The 25,259-nt window shown below is 40.2% G+C and overlaps 1 protein-coding gene across 4 annotated transcripts in view; it reads right to left on the bottom strand.

Annotated features, from left to right (window-relative positions):
• Window positions 1-24,960, bottom strand: part of LOC146456273 (uncharacterized) — a 37,570-nt gene extending 12,610 nt beyond the window's left edge. The window contains exons 1-16 of one of the 4 annotated variants that reach the window (XM_085093308.1): window positions 24,833-24,960; window positions 24,688-24,739; window positions 20,719-20,852; window positions 20,333-20,390; window positions 19,340-19,448; window positions 18,738-18,865; window positions 17,361-17,496; window positions 16,884-16,958; window positions 15,581-15,747; window positions 15,097-15,172; window positions 14,577-14,924; window positions 4,673-13,807; window positions 3,199-3,327; window positions 2,442-2,504; window positions 1,262-1,621; window positions 734-835 (exon numbers count right to left, since the gene is read on the bottom strand). In XM_085093308.1, the coding sequence (XP_084949434.1) occupies window positions 734-835; window positions 1,262-1,621; window positions 2,442-2,504; window positions 3,199-3,327; window positions 4,673-13,807; window positions 14,577-14,924; window positions 15,097-15,172; window positions 15,581-15,747; window positions 16,884-16,958; window positions 17,361-17,496; window positions 18,738-18,865; window positions 19,340-19,448; window positions 20,333-20,390; window positions 20,719-20,852; window positions 24,688-24,739; window positions 24,833-24,870 (11,110 nt within the window). In that variant the 5' untranslated portion in view covers window positions 24,871-24,960. Of the gene's footprint in view, window positions 1-733; window positions 836-1,261; window positions 1,622-2,441; window positions 2,505-3,198; window positions 3,328-4,672; window positions 13,808-14,576; window positions 14,925-15,096; window positions 15,173-15,580; window positions 15,748-16,883; window positions 16,959-17,360; window positions 17,497-18,737; window positions 18,866-19,339; window positions 19,449-20,332; window positions 20,391-20,718; window positions 20,853-24,687; window positions 24,740-24,832 lie in introns of those variants that run through there. The other 3 variants (XM_085093309.1, XM_085093311.1, XM_085093310.1) reach the window with 3 other exon arrangements.
• Between the last annotated feature and the right edge of the window lie 299 nt (window positions 24,961-25,259).

The raw sequence follows: 25,259 nt of genomic DNA, 5'->3' as shown, positions 1-25,259 counted from the left end.
TTCCTGTCCAAAGCGACACTCAACTAAATCTTCAGGGAAGTTCTACCTCGGAGAGTCAAGATAGTTTCATCGAGCTTATCCAAAAACCCAAAATAAAAAACAAAAAAAGAAGAAGAAGATGAAATAAAGAAAAACCCGCTGTGGAACTTTATTAGCAAAAATACCGAGTAATCTTTGACTTCGAGCGTGGCTCATGCAAACGCATTTTAATGGCTCAAGTTAGAGTTTGCTGATTTTGGGAGAACAGATGTTTGGCTTAAAATATATCTTGAAATTTTCGGAAAGGAACGCCGCACCTCTGAGAAAAACCGTTTCGAAATTGCCTCACATTTGGCCCAAGACATTTTTGCGATCGCAAGGAAATTTCAAAATTCTATAAAAAATTAAGTTTAAGGTTAAGTCGGGATATTTTCCGTTAACAACGTTTTTTAGACGGTAAACAATACAAGCAATCGATATGAGTCCCCAGAAATGACGCGAAATATATTTTATTGACCTTCAAATTCTGCATATATTTTGCGTGACATCAGGGTCAGTGAGAGTCAAAACCAGGGGGGGTGGTCAAACTACGAAACGCAACGGCAGGAGAATTGCTAAATAGCATCATTCATTATCATTTCGGACAGACATTAAATGGTGAAAGTTTGAAGGAAATCGGCCGACCCCCATCTTTCACCTCTGCCTGGTTTTCTCAGACAATGACTCTTAAAGTGGTTCAAGGTTATCCACTTACCTGGTTTTGTTGATGTTGTTGAAAGCAAGATAGGTGGTTCACTTGCCACTTCAGTAGTTGCTTCAGTTATTGTTCCTTCAGTTGTTGATAGAACTTTTTTACCTGTCGGGATTCACAGCCAAGTAAACAAACAACAAATAAAAAAGAAAGTGTGTTTGACAAACGTAACTTGCTGAAGTCAACAGCCCAGTCATCCGAAAAGCCCAATCAAGGGCATTACTTTATCTAATGAGGTCTGCTTAGCTGATTTCGAAATTGGCGACAAACCATCTCTTTTCTGCCTGAATTTTTTCGTGATCAACATAAAATAGTCATGCCTAATCAGATGGTAGATTCAAAGAACAAAGCAGTATATGATAGCGGTAGTACTGGCAAGTTGTTTCTTCCAACAACCTCAGCTAAAACCGGTTTACGAGTTTGCGGTCTATTTGTCTTCATTTCGGGAAACTTCTGAGGGTCATTTGAACATTTCTTTTGCACTCCTAGGGAAGGCATGGTTGCTAGAAATGTCTACATCATTCCACATACCTTCAATAATTTTAGGGGTTGTTGGTACAAGTGTTGTCATCTGCGTTGTAGTCAGTGGGCAACGTTTCTTCAAGTCCGGTAGCCTTCGTATCATGGATTCTCTCCAATCCTCAACGTAACTATCTCGACTGATCACAGCTATGGCCTTGGTTAAGCCCGCACGCACGATCAACTTGCCCATTAGAAGGTACTCTTTGCCAGGTAGTAGAAGGGGACAGTGGCATAGGTTGTTTAGTATCCGTACACTTCTCAACGTTGTTAAGGTAGCGGTCATCTTAAATGAGTGAATTACTGTGACTCTGTAGTTAGTATCCAGAGAAACCTCGTTGATGGCCTCGGTCAAAATCTTGACGTGAACCACTGCAGTACAATCAATAAGCAAATTGCATTGGGCAACATCATATCCACATTAGTTACTTAACATTGAAGAACAAAAAATACGCACATATACCAAAACACCAAACGAACGGAATAAAAAACAAACAAACAAACAAACGATAACAAAAAGATAACAGCAGTAACAACAAAACCTCCTGAAGTTCACTGCTTTCCGTTGGGTTTGTTTGGAGTTATTCGCCGATTTCGGTAAGGAATTTATTCGACCATGTATTTAAGTTGAATAAACTCTTTAAGTACAAATTAATCATTTTCATTTTAAACTTAAATTTGAGATTATCTTAAGCCCAGAGTTAAATTTGCCATGTTACGTTAAAAGAGCTCTTCAAGCATTTATTGGGTGCAGTAACTAAACAAGTTAATATGTATCTTGTTTCCTTCGAGGTCTGCAACAAGAAGTGATGACATCATATGACGTGGGAATTATGTCATAATTTCCAACTAGACGCCATCTTGGATCCGCAATCTTGTACTGTATTTCTTGATTTTCCCAAAACTTCAGTAACGCGCCAAAATTAAACATAAAGTGACAAACACCAGTAAAGGAACACGGTCTACAGGTGAACCCGTGCAATTTAACGTTCATGGTTGACCATGGCCAGACCATGGTCATACCATTGCCAAACCATGGTTGACGATGGTTGTGAACCGTGATCAAACATGGTAAAATCATGGTAGAACATGGTCTATCCATGGTCCTGTTTGGTGAACAACTGTAATGGCTAATTGATGAGATCTAAGGAAAAAAAATCATTTGCATTTTAGTGAATTTCAATTCCCTCACCAAAATCACTTGCGCAATAAGCTTTGGTTCTTCTCATACGATTCTCGCATGGAGTGCACTGTTCTGTGTTAAAAAAAAAAATCAGTTATGAACATTCTGTAACTGACTTATTCTAGAGCACACCGCCATCATAATGGTAAGCAATCGATTACAGTTGACGTCAACTAACTGATTCATTGGTATTGAAGATAACGGATGACAATTGATAATCTATTAAAATCAATGATTGCAAAAACCTTGAGCATCATGTGATCATTGATCATCATTATCAATCTATTAATTGGTATCATTATTATCGATTGCCATCAAGTCTTGTTGATTATCTGTTTCATCCATTGGTCAGGCCCTGTTTTATTATAACTATTGCACGTTTTTTCGCTCAGAGCAAAAATATTCTTTAAAAATAAGACAAAAATTTCAAGTGACTTACTGAAGGACAATGGAATCATAGTTAGCTTCGGGTGACTATGAGACACAGAGCTTATAAAATTTTCTACCTTGCACCCTGTTTCCATGCATCCAAAGATACTAGACAAAAGTACACTAGTGCAGAAAAACATAAAAGGACCATTATTTATTAACAGCCGTTTTCTGACGAAAACGTGACGGACCGTGTAGCTTGTGTCGATCAGAGGGGATCCAAAATGTAGAGACGGCAGGCCTCGCGTGTATAACAAAATAATCAGTTGAAATATATCACCACAATACTGACATAAGCTTCTAAAGAACGAACATGCAATTCTTTTCAACAACCCACCTACAGCAGGAGGCGTTGCTACTGATGGTTCAGTTGTTGCATCAGTTACTGGTGCATGCGCAATAGAGGTTGCTGCCGTGTCACGTGATGTTGTGGGTTTCTGTATAAGCGAATTGATGAGAGAAGTATCTGCAATTCAAATTTAAAACAAATAATTTTTTACTATCACTGATTTCCAGCTTTTGATTTTCTTGGCAATCTTTAAATTTACCCAATACGTTTAAAGTGGTTTCGATTCACAGACGAAAAAAATTAGAGAAATTATTAAGGGGAAAATAGTGAATAAAAGAATTCAGTAAAATCTAACACCCCTTCCTCCCCCTAGAAAAATAAATGAATGATTAGGAGGTGAAGTTTCTTGGTGCTTTCTGTCTCGTTGATTACCGACTTTATTTTGTGTGACATGAGTAGTCAGATATTCCCACCTTTGTTTTTGTTTTGCAACAAAGTACATCGTCAAATATTGGTCTTGAAACTAGGAACCTAACTTGTTTGAATGGAAATCTAGTGCAGCGGAATCTGTAAGTCTTTAAGAGAACTGGTCATAACAAGTTTGTTCGAGGATAACCCACCTTGTCTGGGGTAGGGGGTTATTGCAGACACCACCTATCTCATAAAGATTACCGACAAAGATTTATTAGATTTAAAATCTGAGTTGATACAGAATTATTCGACTAGCAAGAGTCAGTATTGGTAGATAAACAAGAAGGGTGAGGATAGAATCTCATGGTCATTTTTTACTGCTGGATGGAGGGGTGGCTATGCAATTGAGACACCATCTTTCACTGGTTGAGGAAGGGGGTTGCAGACAGAGATAGCATCTATTTTGTATTTTGGTGGGTCCTGTTCGAGTATAGTACGTCTGACCACTTCGAATTCCCTAATAACCCATTGTAAATAGCGAGTTTGTTCAGGAACACAAACATCAATTCTAGAACCAAAATTACTAATAATGATCCTTAATCATGCAATTGTGGTTCAAATGGCTAATTCTTCGTTCCTAAGTGGCTGCATGCCTTTCTTTGGGCAATAAGAAGCAACATCAAACTGATCCTGGAGCTTGTATGTAAGACAAGGTAATAAAAGTAGAGAATCTTTCAAGCAAATGTACAAGTATGCTGTACTGTAATGAAAGAGCTAGCGTGAAGAAGTGCAATCTGTGTGTATTTGAATGCGTTGCAAGATGTTGAGACAATGATCGCTTTTTCTTTCAAAAAAAAAAAAAAATTCCATCTTTGGTATGGGATAAAGAAGCTAAAACATTTCGATTGAGTAATTTTCAACTTTTAAGGGAGAGAAGGGCAGGCGTTCACTGAAAATTACCGCAAATCGATCTAAGACGGATTTCAGAACTAGTTATCTGTCTAGGTAAGTTATCGGAACATCGGAAAAACGTACCCCAGAATAGAAAAATGCAATTACGGATTCTACTATTTCCCATATCTAATGTATCTTTATCTAAGTGGTCACTTACTTGTTTCCTCTTTAAAAGAAGATCCACGAGTTGTTGCTATACTTTCTTTTGCTGACGCTAACGTTAAGATCGATGAGTCAAGTTTGGTTGATTCTGCTTCTAATGTTGAAGACATGATTAAAGTTTGTCCTGTGGTGGTCATTATATGTTGTTCTATATTGCTTGAAGACATAGGTAGAGATACACCAGGCTCTTCCAAGGAGCTGGAAATTCTTTTATCCGTTGTAAACCATGGAGTTACAGCTACGTTTTCCAGCAACACCCCTGAAGAACTCTGCGAGCTTGGTGAAAGTTCTTGGTAATGTGTTAAAGGTCTACTGAGTTGCGTAAATGACGATTTTGAGGTACGAATTTCAACTCCTTTATTAAAAGTGGAAGACTTAAAAACTAAGGAGGTGGCTGTAGGTGTTGACCTCTTGAGTGTTACCACAGATGGCATCACAGAATGCGTGTGGCCTGTGATCGTATCTTCTTTCACTGCTAAGTTTAAATCTACAGGCATGGACGATTTTATACCTTCCCTGGACGACGATCTTGAGAAGGACCCTAAAATACTGGCAAATACGACTTTTTTCATTGACAAACTTGAAAACGGCAAGAGTGACGATGAAATTACCACGGAAAACTTATAAGTGGTTAAATGCGGAGATACTGAAGACATACTTGATAGGTAGTCTTCAAAGTTGGTAATGGAACCATTTTTAATTGAAGAACCTACCACTGCGGATGTGGGCTGCGTTGATAACTTAGCCGCGAAGAAGTCCATCACAGTTGGTAACTGCGTGGTTTGTCTTGGCGGCGAGTTTGACAAAACGTCCGTAGGGCTAGTTGTAGATTCTTTTTTCAGTGATGAACCAAAATGGGAAGACACTGGCGTTGGAGAGAGTAGCCTTAACGATAAAGGTACTGTGGAAGTCCTTTTGAGGATTGTATCTTTTTCTTTTTCGTTCAGTGCCGAACTAAAAGGTAGAGACAATGTTGACTGTCTTGGTTGCCTTGATGAAGAGCTTGGCAAAAATGTCACAAGACCCCTGAAAACTTTTTCTTTCAATACTGAAGTAATCTGCGGAGACTGCAAGGGATCTGAATAAGTGGTTTGCACTTCCTGTTTCCATGATGAACTGATGTACGGCGTCCCTGATGACTCCATGGGCCGTGTTAATAATGACGTTGTTGAGAAAACCATACTGGTCGCGGTAGCTTCTCCTTTCGATGATGAACTAGGATGACTTGTCATGACTTCTTTTCCAAGTGTTCTGGTAAACTGCAAAGAATTAGATGATGAAGACATTTGAAAGCCGTAAACAGAGCTGGTCGTAATTTTTTCGTCTACGGATGAGGTTAAATGCCGAGGCAATGATGGTGATGATGATGATGATGATGTAGAAATTCGTAAAGACGAACTTGGTAGGCTGTCGGCAAGGTTGGCAAAGGATTCTGTTTTCAACGCTGAACCTATCCGAGGAGACAATGACGATCGCATAGGCTCCCTTGACGAAACTGTTGCGAAGGAAACCACAGGAGAGGCTGAAGTTTCTTTCAGTAATGATCTTAAGTGAAGTAACACTGCTGATGACATGGGCTGTATTAACAGCGACATTGACGAGGAATCTATATTGCTGGACACAGGGTCTTCTTGCAGTACAGACGAGAACTGAACAGTCCTTGTATTTGGCTGGCTGGAAGTAGCTTTTTTAGTTATAGGTCTTAAATAAGTAGGTCTAATTGATACCTTAGGATGTGCTAACGACGAAGTTGTAAAATGATCCAAATTCGGGAACATCATTTCCTCTCTTTTTACTGAGCTTAACGATAGCCTCATTGAATAAACCATGACTTGCCTTGAGAAAGAGGTAGCTAACAAATCTTTAATAGTGGTTTTAGAACCCGTTGGTACGGAAATTAATTGCGGAAATATTGTTGTCGCGCCTATCATCAACGTTGACCTTGTTGCAGAAAGCATTTTGCTTCTCCCTTCCTGATCTTTCATTCTGTAGCCCCTCTGTGGTTTCATGGATGATGACATAGGTGGTCTTAGCCATGCACTTGACAAAACTGTAATACGGTTGGCTGTGACTTCGCCTATCACTGTTGAAATTGCTTGCACAACTTTTGATGCTATTACGAACTCTTGTGACGACGAATTCACCAAGTAGTGCATATGGCTGGCCAATGGTTCATCTTCTATTGCTGAGCTTAGGTGCAAGGATTCAGGAGATCGCGTAGGTTCCTTTGACAAAGCTGAAGTAAAGCTTTTTACAGTCGTGGTCGTGCTTTTTGACTTTACTGATAATTTTAAATGCGGAGAAATTGAAGGTAACAAGAGGTGCGTAGTTGAGGATGTTACTACTAAACCCAAATTTGTTGCAGTGACTTTTTTCATTGTGGAACTTACGTGTGGCGATGCTGAAGATGGAATGCGTCGCTTAGACAAAGGTTGCGTCACGAGCTTCACCTCTGGAGTCATTCCTCCTGTTGCCATAGAAGGGTGTAAATAGACAGACATTGATGAAGGTAAGGATTGCGTGGATGGGGGACTTGTAAATAAATCTATACTGTTTGTTGCGATTTCTTCTGTTATTGATGAGTTAAAAAGCGTGGACAATGATGTTGTTGTTGTTGTTGTTGATGATGATGATGATGATGATGATGATGACGACGACGACGACGACGACGACGACGACGACAAGGACGATGACGATGCTGATGGCAATAAGGATGGTGTCGGCGATGATAAAAGCGACGACAACGACGACGACGACGATGATGATGCTGGTGATGATAACATTTGTGGGCTTGCAACGGAAGATGACATACCTTGTCTCAAAGATGAACTTCCAAAGGAGCCCATTTGTGTAGATGTGGTTCCTTCTTCCAGTAGTGATCGTAAACGCGGAGCCATCGATGACAGCCTTACTGGCCTAGATTGCAATTCCAAAACGGTAGTCATGGCTTTATCTTGTAGAGGTGAACTATAATGCGCAAACAATGATGATGTCATGAGCGGCTTTGACGATGGACTTGCCGACGAATCAAAAAGGCTGCTAATACCGATTCTCGGAGATGAACTAAAGGGCGGTGACATTAATGATTGTTCGGGTTTTTTTGATAATAAACCTGATGATGAATCTTTGTGACTTAACACAACTTCTTCATCGACCGCTACGCTTGTATACACGGAGACTGAAGACAGCACGTGATGTCTTAAAGACGAACTTCCTGAGGTATCCTCGGTTGTGGTTGTGCGTTTCTCTTTCGGCGAAGTTTGTAGTGATGCTTTGTGGCTAGCAATGGTTTCTTCTGTCGTTGCTGTACTCAAAAACAAAGAATCTAAAGTTTTCATGGCTTGCCATGAAGAGACGCTTACTAAGGACGCTTCAAGTGAGTTTGTGCTAAGGTTCAGGTCCGACATAAACTGCGGAGACAATGATATCTGTATGTGATGCCCTGTGAGAGACTTTTTAGTTGAATCCACATGGCTTACAAGGTCTTCGTCGGTAATTTTTGGGCTCAAATGTGAAGATATTGCAGATCTAGTGGGTTGGATTGACGTCAGGCTAGTAGAGGAATCGTCGTGCGTTTGCATGGCTTTTACTTGTGAGACAAAACTCAGAGATATTGAAAGTGTCATGGTTTCACTTCTTCTCCAACTCATTAAGGTATCTAGGACAGGAGTTTTCAGGAAAGGGAGGAGGCTGGTCATGGCTGCTTTCTCCGGCACACTTAAAGAAGTGGACATTGCCAGTGGCATGGTTTGCTTTGGGAATGAACTTGTTAACAAATTGATTTGTCTCGTCTTGGTGTCCTGCTTCATTAAACTTTCCCGTCTAGGAACAGATAATGGCAGGTGTTGTCTCGACGCCGAACTTAAAGAGGAGTCCCTTTGCTTGATTGATGCCCGTTCTTCCAGTGTTGAACTCAGACGCAAAACCACTGATGACAGCACTAGTGGCCTTGAGGACGACAATGATTCTAATCCCGCAACGCTGGTCATTTCTTTGTCTTGTATGGGTGAACTATGATGCGCAGGCAAAAATGATGGCATTGGTGGCCTTGGCGATGAACTCGCTGATGAATTCAAAAGGGTGCTCACAACTTCTCTCGAGAATGAGATAAAATGCGATGGCATTAATGATTGTTCAGAATACGTACTGCTTGACAAAAAACCTGATGATAAATCCTTATGACTAAACATAACTTCTCCCCCTTCTAAGCTTGCATACACAGAATTTGAAGATAGCCTATCATGTTTTGAAGACGAAATTAATGAGGAATCCTCTGTGGTTGTTGGGTGATTTTCTGCCGACAAGGTTTCTTGTCTCACGTTCGAACTAAAAGACAACGAACCTGACGTTTTCATGGCTTGCGATGACGAAACGCTTACTAGGGAACCCTTAAATGTTTTTTTCTCTTGTTTCAAGCCTGGAACAAACTGCGGATGAAATGAGGACTGCAAGTGATACTTTGTGAGAGGAGATGCAATTGAACCCATGTAGCCAGCAAAGGCTTTGTCTGTAATGGTTGAGCTCCAATATGAAGATTTTATAGTTGGCGTAGGCTGAATTGAGATCGGGCTAGTTAAGGAATCCTCAGACTTCGATGTGGCTTTTGCGTTTGAGATAAAACTTGAAGATGTTGAAGGTGTCACGGCTTGAATAGCTATCAAACTAAAATGGGAAGATAGAGCAGAAGTTGTAGTTTGTCCTCTATGTGTGGGGCTTCTGTTCATTGACATTGGTGAGATAATGGGCTGTATAGACAGCGAAAATGTTGGATGAAACACGTGACTGGTCACGTTCTTTGAAGACGAAGGGCTAAAATGAGAAGGTGATGCTAAGATATGTTTCCTTGACAGCAACGCTACTGCTGAGTAGATCTCGCTTGCCAAGGTGCCCTCAATTAAGGTTGAGGTAGACTGCAGATATAGTGACGCCGACATACCTTGCCTTGACATAGAACTTTTCATAGAATCCATGTGCTTGATCGGTGCTGAACTATGATGCACAGAAAATGCTTTGTCTGACGCTGACGATAAACTTACTACAAAACCCATATTGATGGTCAAGGCTCCTGTTTCACTCGCTTGGCTTGAAGGCGGAGACATTGATGATTGCGTGCTACTCTTCTGCCTTGAAATTGTTAAAGAATCCAAATACGAAGTAATGGCTACTTCCGAGTTCAACTGTGTAGACTTTGATGATGTTATAAGCTGCCTTAGCGAGGAATTTGAACCAGAACCCATTTGCTTGGTTGCGACTTCTCTTATTGAAGACAACGATGGACTTTCAGACAAACTCACTACTGAACCAGTGTACTTGATAATCGTTCCTCCCTTCAATGATGAGTTAAAGGGCCCAAACACTGATTTTAACGTATGTTGCCCTGAAAACAATTGTGTACCTAAATCCGTATGCTTTGAAATAATTTCCGCTTTCAGAGTAGGGGTAGAGTGAAAAGAAATGGTTTGTTCTGCTGACGTGTAAGAATAATGTACGGTCTTTAAGGGCGAAATGGGTTGACTTGATGAAGAACGTTTCAAAGCATCAGTATACTTGGTCAAAGGTTTTCTTTTCAAAACTGAGGTAACTATTGCAGACTGTTTAGATTGCCTAGATGAATAACGTAATGCAGAATACAAATCACTGGCCTCGACTTTGCTAAGTGCCAAGCTTAAAGGCGTCGGTGGTGGCATGCTCTTTTTTGACGAAATACTTCTCATAGAAAACATTTGGCTTGTGGTCCTCTTCTGTATATTGCTTTTATTTAAACGTGGAAACATTGAAAATGACCCATGTGTCTCTGATGACGAAGTCGCCAAGGACAATGGCAGGTGTTCTCTTGGCGACGAACGCGTGACGGAAACAGTGAACTTTGAAAAAGTGTCTTTATTCCGTGCTGAGATAATCTGTGGAATATCTGATGACAACTTAAGTTGGCTTGAAGATGGACTTGCTGCAAACTGGCTAGTGGTAATGACTTCGTCCTGTATATGGCGCGTTGTGGATAGCATGCGTCTCTTTGACGATAAAGCTCCCGTTGGATACATGACTTTAGTTACAACTGCGGCTGGAGATAAACTAAGCCACGATGACACTAATGGTGGGACGCGTTTTGTTGATGACAAACTTGCAGAAAAACCCAACGGTGATGATATGACTTCTTTTTGCGCTACTGAGCTGAAATGTAAGGGCCTTGACGATAATATTGACAAAGACTCCATTTGGCTGCTAAATACTCCTTCAATTACTGCTGATCTATCATGGGGAGGCATTAACGAATATAAGGATACACTGGACAAAGACCCTGCAAAATGGCTGGTAGTAGTGATTTCTTCCTGTTCACGGCGCGTTGTCGATAGCATGCTTGTCTTTGACGATAAACCTGCTGTTGGATATATCACTTTAGTTACAACTAAGCTAAGCCACGATGACACTAATGGTGGCACACGTTTTGTTGGTGACAAACTTGTGGAAAAACCCATCGGTGATGATATGACTTTTTCTTCCGCTACTGAGCTGAACTGTAAAGGCCTTGACGATAACCTCGACAAAGGCGCCATTTGGCTGCTAAACGTTCCTTCAGATACCGCTGATCTTTCATGGGAAGACATTTCAGAATGTAAGGATACTCTGGACGAAGACCCTGACAAAGAATACATATGCGTTGTCCTAACATTTCTCCCCAATGCTGAGCTAAAATTCAGAGGCTTTGATGGTGGATTACGTTGTTCTGACGACGAACTTATCAAAGGTTCCATTTCAACAGTAAATGATTCTTGTTTAAGTGCTGAACTAGTATGATAAGACGTCGAAGGAGGCATGGATTTCGTAGACCACGAGCTTGATATAAAATAAGTCACGTGTTCTGTTATGGTTTCTTGTAACAGTCTTGAGCTCAGCTCTGAAGCCAATGGTGATGTATTTACGTACTGCCTTAACGACGAAGTTGCCAGGAAAACTCTTTGGCTGGTATCTGCTTTTTTCAGGGATGATTTAGTACGCGAAGGCATTGAACCTATCATGGATGTTTTTGCTGACAACCTTGATAACGAATCAAAGTTCGTCGTCATAGTTTCATTCACTAATGATCTTAACTGTGAAGATTTAGGTGATAGCATTTGTAGCCCAAACGACGCAACTGTAACTGGCTCCGTATTGATGGTCACTACTTTTTCTTTCGGTAATAAGCTAAACTTAAGAGACGATGACGAAATCACTTGTTGACTCGATGAGAGACTGGCTGCTGCTGTCCTGTGAGAAAGAGGTTGTCTTTGTGCCGTGATGGAAGAATTGAAGATCCTGGTCAAAGGTATTGATGATTCCTCAATAGGAGACTGAGTTGAAGATAGTTCTGGGATCTCGATGTTTGTTATCGATGATAGTAGAGACTGTTTTAACGATAAACTAGTTATGGGTTCATGTTTTATACCAGCAATTTGCCGCGTTGAAAAGAATAACCGCGATGGTGATGGAGTGAGGAACTGACTACGTCTCTTAGTCACAGCGGAAGTCTGAAAACTAATCATCGACGGTGATAATAATAATTGTGCTCCCACTGAAGCACTTGTTTTCGACAAGGAGTCTTTGATCACAGTTTGATTCAATCGCACGAGGGCGGACTTGCTCAGTAAGAAATGTGATTGGTTACCCACTGGTGTTGTGAGATTAGGTCCAATTGAAGCTGGCGATTGTTCTGAAGTTTTGACCGCTTGTGACGTAGGTATCGTTGCACTAAGCTTAATCGTTGGCTGCAAAGATAGAGTTTCCAACATAATTGTACCGGCAGCGATCGAGGAATTGTCTGAACCAAGGAATCGCAACGAAAGCCCAATGTGAGAGCTTTCGATTGTCGAATTTTTCTTAACAGTGCCCAGTGAAGGGGGACTTATTAATAAAGTAGTTTTCTTCAACTCAGAAAGTGGTGTCGCGATCATAACGGAATGCGTGTTCACAAGTGATATCATAGGATATGGTGTCAGAGGGATATTAGATTTACTCATTGGTTCTCTGGAATGTGACTTAGCTGATGCTAATGTGTTATCAGCAGTCTTTACATGTAATTCTGAAGATATAACCGAATTCTCCAGCCAAAATATACCGCTTGTTGATGGTAGTACTGGTGAAGCTTTAGTGGTTGATAAATACTGTCTTGCAACACCCTTGTCATCTGATAAAGAAACGGGATAACTGGCTGGCGAATGCCCTTCCTTGTCGTCTGAACTAGATACCAAATGTCTATGTTTATGTGATGTTGTATCCCCAAACACCATAGATGACCTTGACGTATAACTGGCAACTGATTTCAAAAGTGTCTTTCTGTCGCTAACTGAAGAGCTGGTTCGAGAAAGAGAACCAGAAATTGTCTGTGAACTAATTCTATCCAACAGAAGACTTTCGCCAGTTTTCTGTACAGTAACTAGTTCGGTGGAATGCGTTGAAAGTTGAGGCCGCTTTGTAATGGTAAGGTGGTGCATCAATACCGGGGATGGTTTAACAACTGGAATAGTAACGACTCGTGTTTGAGCAAAGATATTAGTGCTTGGTGTAGTGGAAAGAAATCCTGTTGACGTGCGGCTAAGTTCAATACCCCTTGGAGTAACCTTACTTTGGTCCATAAGTAAAGTCGTCACGTTTTGCTTATCAGCCAAAGAAGAATGGTCATGATCGGAAGACTCAATTAGTACAGCCTTTGAGATACTGGGCGAGATAGACGCCTTCACCATGTTGCTTGCGTAACCAGTTTTGTCTTCTCTCATCGCCGAATAAGAAGACGTCGTACTAGAATAATGCAATGTGCTCTGGACTGATGACGTAGACATGTCATATCTTGTTTCTGAGGCACGTTCCTTCGGTTTAACGTTTGTTTCTTCTTTGTGAATTTCTTGTTTACTTGTCGTAGTTGACGCGGAATAATCTGTTGAGAATATTGAGTAATACGAATGATGTACTGTAGAGCTACTGACCAACAAAGAAGGAGTCTGTACTGCTTTGTACAATTCAGAAAACTTGTCTCCTACATTACTCGAGGAAATAAGACTGAACGTACTCCTTGGTCCCAGGGATTCCGGGACTAAAGGTATTTGCGATGATGCGGCTGTTCTATTTCCCTCGCTTTCTTGCGTCGTTGGTCTTGGTTCTAGTAAGAAAAAGAGACCAAACAAATTTTTTCATACATTATAGTGCTCTGTCATGCAAGCCACGCTCAATGATACGGGACTAGATTTGCACCAGTAGCCTTATTTAGTATGGGCTTGTTTTGACTTCCTTAGCCCAGGGTGCGGGGTTGTGTGGGGAACGGAGGATGGTAGGGCGTGATAACGTTGCCCTCTCGTAACTTCAATATCATAATAGAACCATGACAGTGGGACTTAGAGGGGGTATAGTGCGTTTAAAAATGGCATAATAACGGCAACTCACGTGAGAATTGCGTCATTTGTTTCGCACAGCCGCCATCTTGGATCCGTTATCTCGGTTTTCTCCATTTCTTTAAAACCACGAAAAAAACGTCCAAACTTACTCAAAAGTTATCGAACCAATAAGGAAAGAGTAAATTTAACCGATATGGGGTTAAACAAAAAAAAAATTCTTATGCGAGAGATCGAAATATCAATTCACGTAAGCAGTGAACATTAGGCCATTTCAAAGTTGCTTTGAACCCCATTATGAAAGCGAGGCTTAAAGCATAGTTTTTGTTATAAGAATTAGTTTTCATTCAAATGCAAACAAAACCAATTTCCACACGAAAAACTTTGCAATTAGCCTTGCTTTCGTAATGAGGTTCAACTTAACTCAGAAAAGGCCTATTATACGCAATTGTTACCAGGTAAATTTTAGGGTAAGTTACAGTATTTGGTGCTTCTGGGCGGAAAAGAAAAAGTCAAAGGATCATCGTATGATATACTCACTTTCAGTAGGACATTCCTGTACATTGCACAACTCCACTGCATATCTTTCACCAGTGCAACTAGACCTGACAGCGGCTGCACTAGGTTTCTTGCAGTAACGAAACCTTATTTTCGCCCCTCCTCCACACGTGGCGCTACATTCACTCCACTGACCCCACTCCGACCATTTAGCCGTCATCTTGTCACATGGTACATCGTTACACCGTTTAACTTCGGTCTCTCTTCCACCACCGCGAGCCCGCACCTTGATTCCACCGCCGCAGGACGCAGAACAGGCCGTCCATCTACCCCACTCTACCACTGAGTCTGGAGATTTATCTTTGGGAGAAGGTGTAACGTGTGATGCCTCTGAAAAAAAAAATCATCAGCAAATTAAAATTAAATTAATTACGGAGAGACATAATTCGAAGATAAAGACATCCTACATAGTTTAACACACTTGCTGGATATGTTAGGCATGTGCGAAAGCAAGAACAGCATTTCACACGTAGGTTACGATTTCTTAAGCATAAAAACCTACCTTTCCCAACTTTTGCATCTGTTTTTGGCTTCCAATACTCAAAGGTTGTATTTAGCTTGCCTGTTATAAGCAGGGACTGTAGAGTTGTTAGAAAACAAGAAATATATTAAGAAATATAACTAAAGATAAATCAGTTTAGTTCACGTGCATAACATTTGAGTTATGATAAGGCGGAAAATTGACACTGACTAGTGCAATACTACAGTCACTTGGAAATTAACTACTGCATCTTCCTTTCGCGTGCACGTATTGGCAATGCGTTGTGCTTGGAAAAGGAGCTGACTGTCGGTTAGATAACGCTGGTTTAACCGCCAACCCAAATGTTGTCTAGAGTTTGAAAGGGAAAAGCTTTTTTCCTATCCTGTCACAGCACCCAGTTATAGAAAAGCGCCATTTCAAGTTAGGTATTGCGGCGTCCTTTCATGCACGTAAGATAGTCAAAAGAAAGTATGAAATGCGAATCAATAATCAATGAGGGACTTACCGTCACATAAATATCTTCGTTTATGGGTCCAAATATTTCAATGGTTTCTCTGATTTTGTCCTTAAACCTTTTGTATTTCACTTTTACACCGCCCACGTTGTACCAACCAGACCAGTTTACGATTCGGTGGCCATTGAAAACATACTCCCCATTTTGCCTTCTCACAGCTATAAAATATAAACAATTGTTTTTTAAGAGTAAATTATTCAGTTCCTATTTGATCAAAACTCACTCTATACTAGTCAAAGTGGCTTTCATTTGAGAGCATTAAAATGTTACTCTGATCAATCGTAACAAGGAATCGTTGATATGAGCCGATCCCGCGAACTCAAACCCGCCAAGAGCGGGAAAACGTTTGCGATAACGGAGCGACTGGTTTTGGAGCATTAAAATAAGGATTTTACTTAACCCGTGAAATAGAAACTGTGAGTTAGACAATTTGTTACTACTAAACACCAATTCAATTGTTTTATTTTGTTTAGTGTTGACTATGTTTCAATTTTCAATGTTTGTTTGTTGATTTTATTTTGCAGGACTTGAAACCCGTTCTGTTGATCTCGGTTAACGTCGTTAATTTGTTCTGTTAACAGTACTGAGCGTGGTTACAGCGTTATTGCATACCCGCCTGTGTATTCTTGAACGATTCTTAGCGCTACTTTGTTGTACCTAAAGTTAGGTTGATTCCATGCAGCCATTTCAGTAACTCCTTTGTTATTAAAAACCGGATGATTGTATAATGCAATTCCAGGGATTTGATTGTATTGCTGCCATGGTATATGAGCCATTATACCGTGCGCCACAAATGTGGTAAGTGTGTGGTAAGCGTCAGCACAACAGCTGAAAACTTTATTTTATTATCATGTGCAATTGAAAAACGTATGAATGCTAAAATAGAACCAAATAGGGCGCGCAGCGTAACCTATGCGATCTGAAGGAACTATAAAAAGAAAACTGCTGAGGCGATAAAATATAAAAATCTTATAGACAATCTAAAGGTCTCTATTATTATTATTATTATTATTATTATTATTATTATTATTATTATTATTATTATTATTATTATTATTATTATTATTATTATGGTTGTTTTAAAACAATTATTCCACTCGCGCTTGTTGGAAACGAGATGATTATAGCCAACTCGGCGCTACGCCCCTCGTTGGCTATCTACCATCTCGCATCCAACGCGAGCGCTTGTGAAATAATTGTTAATATTATTTCAAGGTTATTCATTAGGCATGTACGCAGGCATATTTTCATGCACAATAACATGAAAGGAAAATAGAAATAAAGAAACTATTACCCAAATAATTCCATGTTGTATCTGACAGAAGCACACTCGTTGATCCTTTAGGAATAACCATCAACTCAGCATAACCTGTTTTAATTCAACAAGTACAGCATTCAGCTGTAGTGTTGCTCATTGTACCGTGAGAGTTGGGTCTGTTTCATTCTTACGATGAAATCATCAAGTATGAGCATTCAAATGAAAGCTATTGGGGGCCGTACTTTCTGTAGTGCTGTTTATTATGCAATGCAAGGTGCCCCGATAACTTCTAAATTCGTAGATAAAATCCTTAATAGTGATAATTAAAATTGAAGATATAGAAAGTAAATTTCTGAGACTCAGTGATTGGTTGTTGTGTACAGAGTCATTAAGAAATGAGTCTGTCGATTAATTCTGCAGATCCAAAGCAAACATTTTTATAGTGTTTTTTTTTTGTTTTTGTTTTCATGGTTTTCTAGTTAAAATGTTCAAAGAAAAAATATCTCTTCTTACCTGACAGCTTTTCAAGGCGAGATAATGGCCTTTTAATTTCACCTCTTACTGGCTCGCATGTAGAAGAATTCCCGCCACATACGCGGCACTTGTCTAGATAAACGCCGGACTCCAGCCTTTGATCACATCCCACTGGCTTAAGCAGAGAATAATAAGGAAAAGCAAATTATTCAAAGTTCTCTTCTAAAGAAATTGAATCAGTGGCCATAAGAGCGGTTTTCAATTGAGAGTGAAGAGTAATTTCACCTTTGGTTTTGTTTTGTTTACAACGCTCAGTGATTGACGTGTAGAATTCGTGCCACTCAAAAAATTAAAAGCAAAACCAATCTCCCCCCTCCCCACATCACAGAAATTCGGGAGAAGATGGCGCCCGCGATTGCGCATTAAACGCATCAATGGCGCCGGAAAAATTAAAGGAATCTATGGGAAATTGTAATGTTTCCAAAATAAATGTTTTCAACTCGTGCGCAGCTCGAAATTTAAATGCTCCTACAACTGACTAACTCACAAATTTATGCAGACAAGAAGTGCTGAATACACGACCTACCTACTTCCCGAAGATCGCGATTCTGCATGCAAGTTTTCTTCCATTTTCCTATACATTCCTCTAAAAATTGTTCAACCGCCTCCCAAAACTGCTTATTTGTGGAAGAACACTTCGGAGAGTCAAAGGTGCGCAGCTTGATACGTGTTCTGCAGTGATTGACTCCGCTAAATCGCTCGTAAGCGCGATTCTTCCTCGCCAAAGTACTTCTAAATGCGATGTAATTCTTCGAATTTTACACTACTCAACAATGCACAACACCATTTTTTTAAAAGCCAAGGTTTACAGCGAAGAGTAGGAGGACATGTACAACGCAACACTCGATTTCGGGCCGCCATGTTTCTTGTTTTAAGTGTTCCCTGGGATATTGTTAAGTACCAGGCCTTCACTCCGAATGAAAACATCCGGTTAATAGCAATTTTTTTTTGTTGAGAAATTTATGCGAATAATTTCGAAACTACCTCCGGTCGAAGAAGTCGACTACTATGGCCGATTTGTTAAGAGATTTCAAAGAAATCAAATGGTAGTTGAAATTAAACTCAAGAGTTTCCCTTAGAATATGTTAAACGTGGAAATACCGTGGCGTCTTATGCGGCAATGGTGCGGGTTGCTCGAGGCCACGTCCGGTGAAGATGTTAATTACGTTAATCCACTAAATGCAACCGTTGCCTGAAGTGAAAAAGGGCAGAAGCTCTGAGTCTTCCTTGCTTGTGATTATCCACTCTGCTTCAAAATAACCTAACGACTAAGCTTTAGGTCTTGTTTCCTTTTCCTTTCCGCATCCCATTGCGTTTCTGAACCTAATAAAGTATTTTTTTTTTCTCATTACTGACCTTACACCGACCAAGAACGCAAACGCCGTTAGGCTCGTTGGAACATGGAGTTCCGTCTTTTGCCCTTCCAAAGAAATAAAATAATTGCCCTCCGTAAGGATAACAGAACAACAAGCACTGATTGTCACCTGTTGATTTGGAAAATAGAAACAACGTCAACTTCCACCATTTTTGTACTTGTAAGGAAAACAATAACAAATCTTGAAATCGATGCGTTTACAAATGGATAAAGTGTTAAAGAAATTTAAAGTGATCAAAACTTTCTTGTGTAACTATTTAATGTCATGAAGTGAATAAAATTAAAAAAGTTAGTTTCGTAAATGAATGAATGAATGAATGAATGAATGAATGAATATGAATGATTGAATGAATGAATGAATGAATGAATGAATGAATGAATGAATGAATGAATGAATGAATGAATGAATGAATGAATGAATGAATGAATGAATGAATGAATGAATCATATAAGATGGCTTTGCATTAGGGTCCATTGTCAAGCAGAAAAGAAAAGATGTCTTGGACAGCAACAAGCTTGTTCTAATTGACAAAAGATCCATTCAAGAACGCTACTGATATAATAAGTGAACATTGGGGCATACCTCGGACATATGATATCCACTTTGCTCTTTCGCCATTGATGAATATATCTCTGTTATTGAACATACTGCATTGCACATCGCGAAAACTTGGTTTTCCAAGCGGACACGCCTTAAAGATAACAATTATTGTTTACAACATGGAAAACGTACGTTCTCAAAAATATTGGCTGTCTTTATTTTCTTTTACTGTCGCTTCCTTTTATAGCTTTTTGGCCCTTCAGTCACCTTGGAACAACAAGGACGTGAGCGAAGTGAACATTTTTGGGGAGGATTAGGGAACTGGGATATTAATTCAATCTTATTCACCACGCACCCGTTCATGCGTATTTAGCTGGCTTGTTCCAGGGGTAATGACTCAAATGGATTTAAGGACGGTGCCTAATTTTGTTACTGCGCATACGTTCTGTGCATCTTGAGATACTCGGGCTTCTTGTGGGTGGTGCCTACCAATGCAGAGATAATTTTTGCGCGACTTAAAACTATGCGAAGAAAGCAGAACTTACAAAGTACTCTTGGTATTCAAACAGAAAACTAAGGGTAACCGTGCATTTTTCGGAGATAATAAAGCTTCAATTTGAAGAAAAAACGCCATACATTGCTTTGTATTTTACTGCTTTTTAGGATAATTGTTGCTTAATTATCTCCAAAAACAAATACCCCGCTACCCCCAATTTTCTTTCTGAATTCCAGTAGCCCATATTAGACCCAGATTAAGATCTGCTTTTCCCGCATGGTCATAAACTGTGAAAAAATACCTCTGTATTAGGAGGCACCGTCCTTAAAAGCTATTGATCATGAAACAATTGGGAGATTAAAGGGTAATGAAACAATTCGCATATTAAAAGGGGCTGAAACAACTGGAATATATATGAAGCCGTGGTCTCCTCGAGACCGGTTTAGTCGCTAAGTCAACGGATTAGGAATTTACCTTTAAAAAAATATCAATGCAATCAAACCACAAGTAAATGAAAAGAACATTGTATGGTATGTTACCTCTGTATTACACGTTTGGTATTTCCTTGGCTGCTCTGCACACAAGTCTCTCTTTCTCCTGTTTATAATAGGCAGATACGATATTGGAAATTAGTTCCATTTTAAAACACGAACAATTCCTATTCCCGACATCAGTTGTCAAACTGACGACCACTCAAGCGCCGTAAAACAATTGACAAGTATTGTCGAAAATGAACGTGTGATTATTGAGAGAAAGGCGGTGTTAGCTGAGCTCAAACATGTAGTACGTGTGACACTAAAAGCTCCTGTAATACAGCTCGGTTTCAAGACTGAGTGAATTTAAACTCGAAAATGGAGAGGCTTTAATTACTACTGTGACCGCGAATGGAAACGACTGCTACAAAATGTACGCGATAACATCTTACCGAAGGCATATCTTCCCTCTAAATTGAATCCCAGTGTCACAAGATCTCGAACATGGACTCCAGACCGACCATGCGTAAAAATCCTCCTCAACCTCCTGTCTTTCTCGTTCTTGTCTCTCGGAAATTCCAGCTTGCTTTCGAGTGAAAACAAAATACCATTTTAAGTTTCAAGTTTCTCCGAAGTTATGTGCCACCATGCCATCGTGCATGTTGACTAGCATACGAAACGTCAAGTTATATCAAATACGCAAGTTTATTATGTTTATCACTGCTGTTTGTATATTATTTCTGAACAAATTTTAGTTGATTATATGACAATATCATGGCAATGAAAGTGACCTTCCATAATTTGTGGGAGAGTGTGTGTAAAGGGTAAAACAATTAAGTGAGACAGCCATTTCGGGGAACAAAGATTGAGATGAATAGTGTCCGCTGGCGTACACGTGCTCGTGTACATTTCTCTTCAGGAGATAACATTTTTGGTTACAGTATCTGACGACATTATTGATAAGGGATTTCTCAAAATGAGATAACGATAATGTTTATCGTGTACAATCCAGGCTGGCCCTTGAGCATTCCAAGAATTTAGCTAGGGACTTAGGACACTAAAGGCTGGTTTCCATATGATCGCGGATCGCAGATCGCAATAAGGTCTGCGATCATATGGAAACTACTTCTGCGATCCTGCGATCGTGATCGCAGACGATCGCAGAAGATAGAACCATGTTCTATCTAAAGGCTGGTTTCCATATGATCGCGGATCGCAGATCGCAGATCGCAGATCGCAAACAATCGCAATTGATCGCAGACGATCGCAGGAGATAGAACATGGTTCTATCTTCTGCGATCGTCTGCGATCACGATCGCAGGATCGCAGACGATCGCAGAAGTAGTTTCCATATGATCGCAGACGATCGCAGACCTTATTGCGATCTGCGATCCGCGATCATATGGAAACCAGCCTTTAGATAGAACATGGTTCAATCTTCTGCGATCGTCGCAGACGATCGCAGACCTTATTGCGATCCGCGATCATATGGAAAGCAGCCTTAAGGACGTTCGCGCTAATTGTTTATGCGCATCTTTAGTGCGCAGGTAACGCACACGCCAAGCAATGTCACGCGCAATTCATGGTTGACGATACACGGAGGAAGACGGAGGTAAACACACATGTCGGCCGACGTGACAGCATTAAAAAGAGGGAAAAGGGGGAAATTCATCTCCGTTGCACAGTTTTGAAACGAAAAATCGACGTGAAACGATTAGACGGGTTAAGGTTGCAACAAAAAGTCCAAGAAAAGGCGTCGATACCTGCGGGTATTTCGCGCCAAGAGATCAATATATTTACTTGACTCTCAATATAATAAAATAATTGAAATGCAATACTTTATTTAGTCTATTCGTCAAACGAAGTCACCTTTAAGCTTTTTTAAGTTTTGACAGTAAACGAGAAAGTCTTACCCTTATACAAGAAAGCAATTTTATTGATCACCAATCCCGTGTACAATCAATCTCCACATACCTATTCTAGGTAAATAAATAAGCTTACTTCTCACATTTTCGCCTCGCTCACGGCTATAGATGCATTTTCCTGGCATTGGCTAAACAGCTGTATAAGTTGTGAAGGTAGAATAACAATAAACAACTTAAACGATCAGAGGTTTGACAGCACACTCGAACGAAAACAATCGACTCGGCGTATCGAGCAACCATTGTGAGCTGTGAATTATGGGATAGATAACCGTGTTTAGGTTCCAGTGCTTCTCCGACCTGTCACGCAAAAACGTGACTTCCGTAAGTTTCTCACGTCTTCGACAACTTCAACTGGATTTTGCGGTTTTAAAAGATCGGTGACCCCCAATTTTTTTTAGACGGTTAACCTTCTTTGATAGATATCTGCTTACTGTCATCAAACGAAAGAAAAATCAATGTGGGAAGTTATTTTTTTTTTAATTTATCTACCCACGCGCGATCGAACTCCGCACATTTTGTGCCACTTCAGGGGTGGAAATACAATTATTAAAGATTAGCTGTAGCTTTAAGGATAATAAAAGTGGAATTTATTTGTTTAATAGATCCTCTGAAATAAACTTCGGCAATGGAAGTTTGTCTCCAGCGATTCGTTTATAAAATTTTGCATCAACAACCGGTGAGGTCATATCGAGTGACGTGGACCGATTTCTCAAAATAAGCGCAAACTTGCAGATGTCATATCTCCGAAACGAAGTCGGTGACCCCCATTTTTTTTTGCATTTCAGAGGTAAGTAATTCATAGACTAACTGCAGCAGAAGTTTGAAAAAAAAATCAATGTTAAAACATTTTCGCGCGAACGTCCTTAAGATTCTCGGAACATTAGTCTGTCAACAGGCGTTCATATGGTGCGCAAAGGTAATTGGGGGGGGGGGGGTTATTCGTGGGGGAGGGGGTGTGGGAGGGTACCCCTCGTAATTTTTGGTGGGGGACTGTCCGGCTCAGTTCTCCAAACCGTGACCCTATTTCAGACCAAAATATGTAATTTTGCGCTATCCTTTTTCAGACCATTCTCAGACCTGGTTTCTGGAATCAATACCAAGAATGTGAACGCCTGAATAAATATGCATTGCAGCCGGGCGACATCGATAGATTTGTTTCTAATTCAAGTGTTGACTTACAGAGATCGCTAATGCAACCCGCATGGTTGGCAACGAAGGTTTTTAATAAATTATCGAAATTCTTGGTATGACATACAAAACCAATTACAGATGTGCCGTATCACCATAGAATTTATACTGAAATGTTTAAAACCGATTGAAATACAAATGTAGATGTGAGTGGCGCTAAAGGGTATGGGCTTTTAGCCCGGGGGGGGGGGGGTGTACTCCCCGGAATTCTTGGTGGGGGTGTGCCGCCCGGGTCTTCAAATCCCGACCCTATTTCAGACCTAAACATGCCATTTTCCACACCCGTTTTCAGACCTGACCTCTAAAATTCATACCCGTTTTCAGACCTGATAATTATGCATCAGTGCCGAACGGAAGTTGACGCAAGGAGTAAAAGTAAGCTGGAATGACATAGTTTATCTATTTCTTTTTCTCGCTATCAGTTAGTCGTTCCAGTTACGTACTGAGAAGAAAAATATGTTTGTAAGCTTTCGTAAATGTTCCCCGCCCCAAAAACCCGACCCGATTTCAGACCGTAATTGTCAAAATCTATACCCTATTTCAGACCAAAACGGCTCAAAAACCATACCCTTTGGGGCGGCACATACCTATATACCTTATATAGGGGAGTACCCCCCCCCCCCGGGACTTTTAGGCTTTGGAGGCTGAAAACGGGTGTAGCTTTTAATGATTTTGAAAATTTGTATGGATTATAGAGAAAAGGGCGTAGATTCTAGAAAACAGGTCTCAAAATGGGTATGAAATTGAGGGACAGGTCTCAAAAGGAGAACTAAAGTCAATGATTGGAGCCGTCCTCCCACAAGCAATTACTAGGAGTACCCTCCGGGGATTTCCTTCAGCAGATTGTGTTTCAATTTTTGGGTCTGAGGATCAAATCCCTTTGGTGAGAGCGTTCTACTATATTAGCGCTTAGATGTTCTCTTCCTTTACATTTTCTTTTTTGATGTCTCCAAATTCGAGATCGAAGAAAATTTGCCAAGGATACATTCTTGAAAAGAAGGTAAAATGCGTTTAGGTTTAAAATCACAGTCAGCAGGAATATTAATAGCACGTGTGGTATTTTGGCATCAGTTTACAGTTTCTGTATAAAAACCGTACCCATCTGTAATGAGCTAATTTTGCCTTTCGATATAAACATGATTAAAATATTATTAGGGTGTTTTGAAGACGATTTACAAGGACATACTGACACTACATTCATGTTCTATTTCGATATTCGTTCCCACACACACTGGTCTGGTATCAATGTTCAAATTGTCGTGTAATAATTAAGTCAGGGCCGACAGGAAGCAAATATTTGTTACTTACTCCGTTTATTGTCTTGCTGCATCCCAGAAGCACGGCAATGACAAGGCAAACCCTGAAACGTTGAAACATTTTCGAACGTGAAAGAGTCACCACCCGGCAGGATTATGATCTGCGAACTCAATCGCCTAGTATACTTATTTCCTACCTTTTTGGAGTGCTCATGGTCGACAGTCCTGCTTTCATGTCAGACCTTGAGTGTGTGGGCTTTGCGAAACAAATACATAACCGTAAGCATCTCCGTCAAGACGGAAAATTCATAAATTTCGATTGCCGTAGTTTATCGATGATATGATTAGCAGCGTGATGTCTGTGACCTCTATGTGCAATATAATCTTGCTGATGACTGATCCAATCCCAGTGGAAAAGGAGGAGAAGGGAGGGGGGGGGGGGGGGTGGTCACAAACTGTGACCGAACAAAGGAAATCACTACTATGAAAAAAAAAATTGAAAATGTGATCTTAATTAGCTGAACATTTGGTGGACTTCAAACACTTTACAAAAACAAACAAACAAACGAAAAACAAAATCAGCATCCTTCATTCCGATGATCGTAAAATTAGACCTCAAACATT

The sequence above is a fragment of the Pavona decussata genome, unplaced genomic scaffold (genome assembly GCF_977016875.1).
Source record: "Pavona decussata unplaced genomic scaffold, jaPavDecu1.1 SCAFFOLD_260, whole genome shotgun sequence".
Taxonomy (NCBI): Eukaryota; Metazoa; Cnidaria; class Anthozoa; order Scleractinia; family Agariciidae; genus Pavona; species Pavona decussata.
Note: the sequence above shows the minus strand (reverse complement) of the source record. Positions and strands in the feature narration are given on the sequence as shown.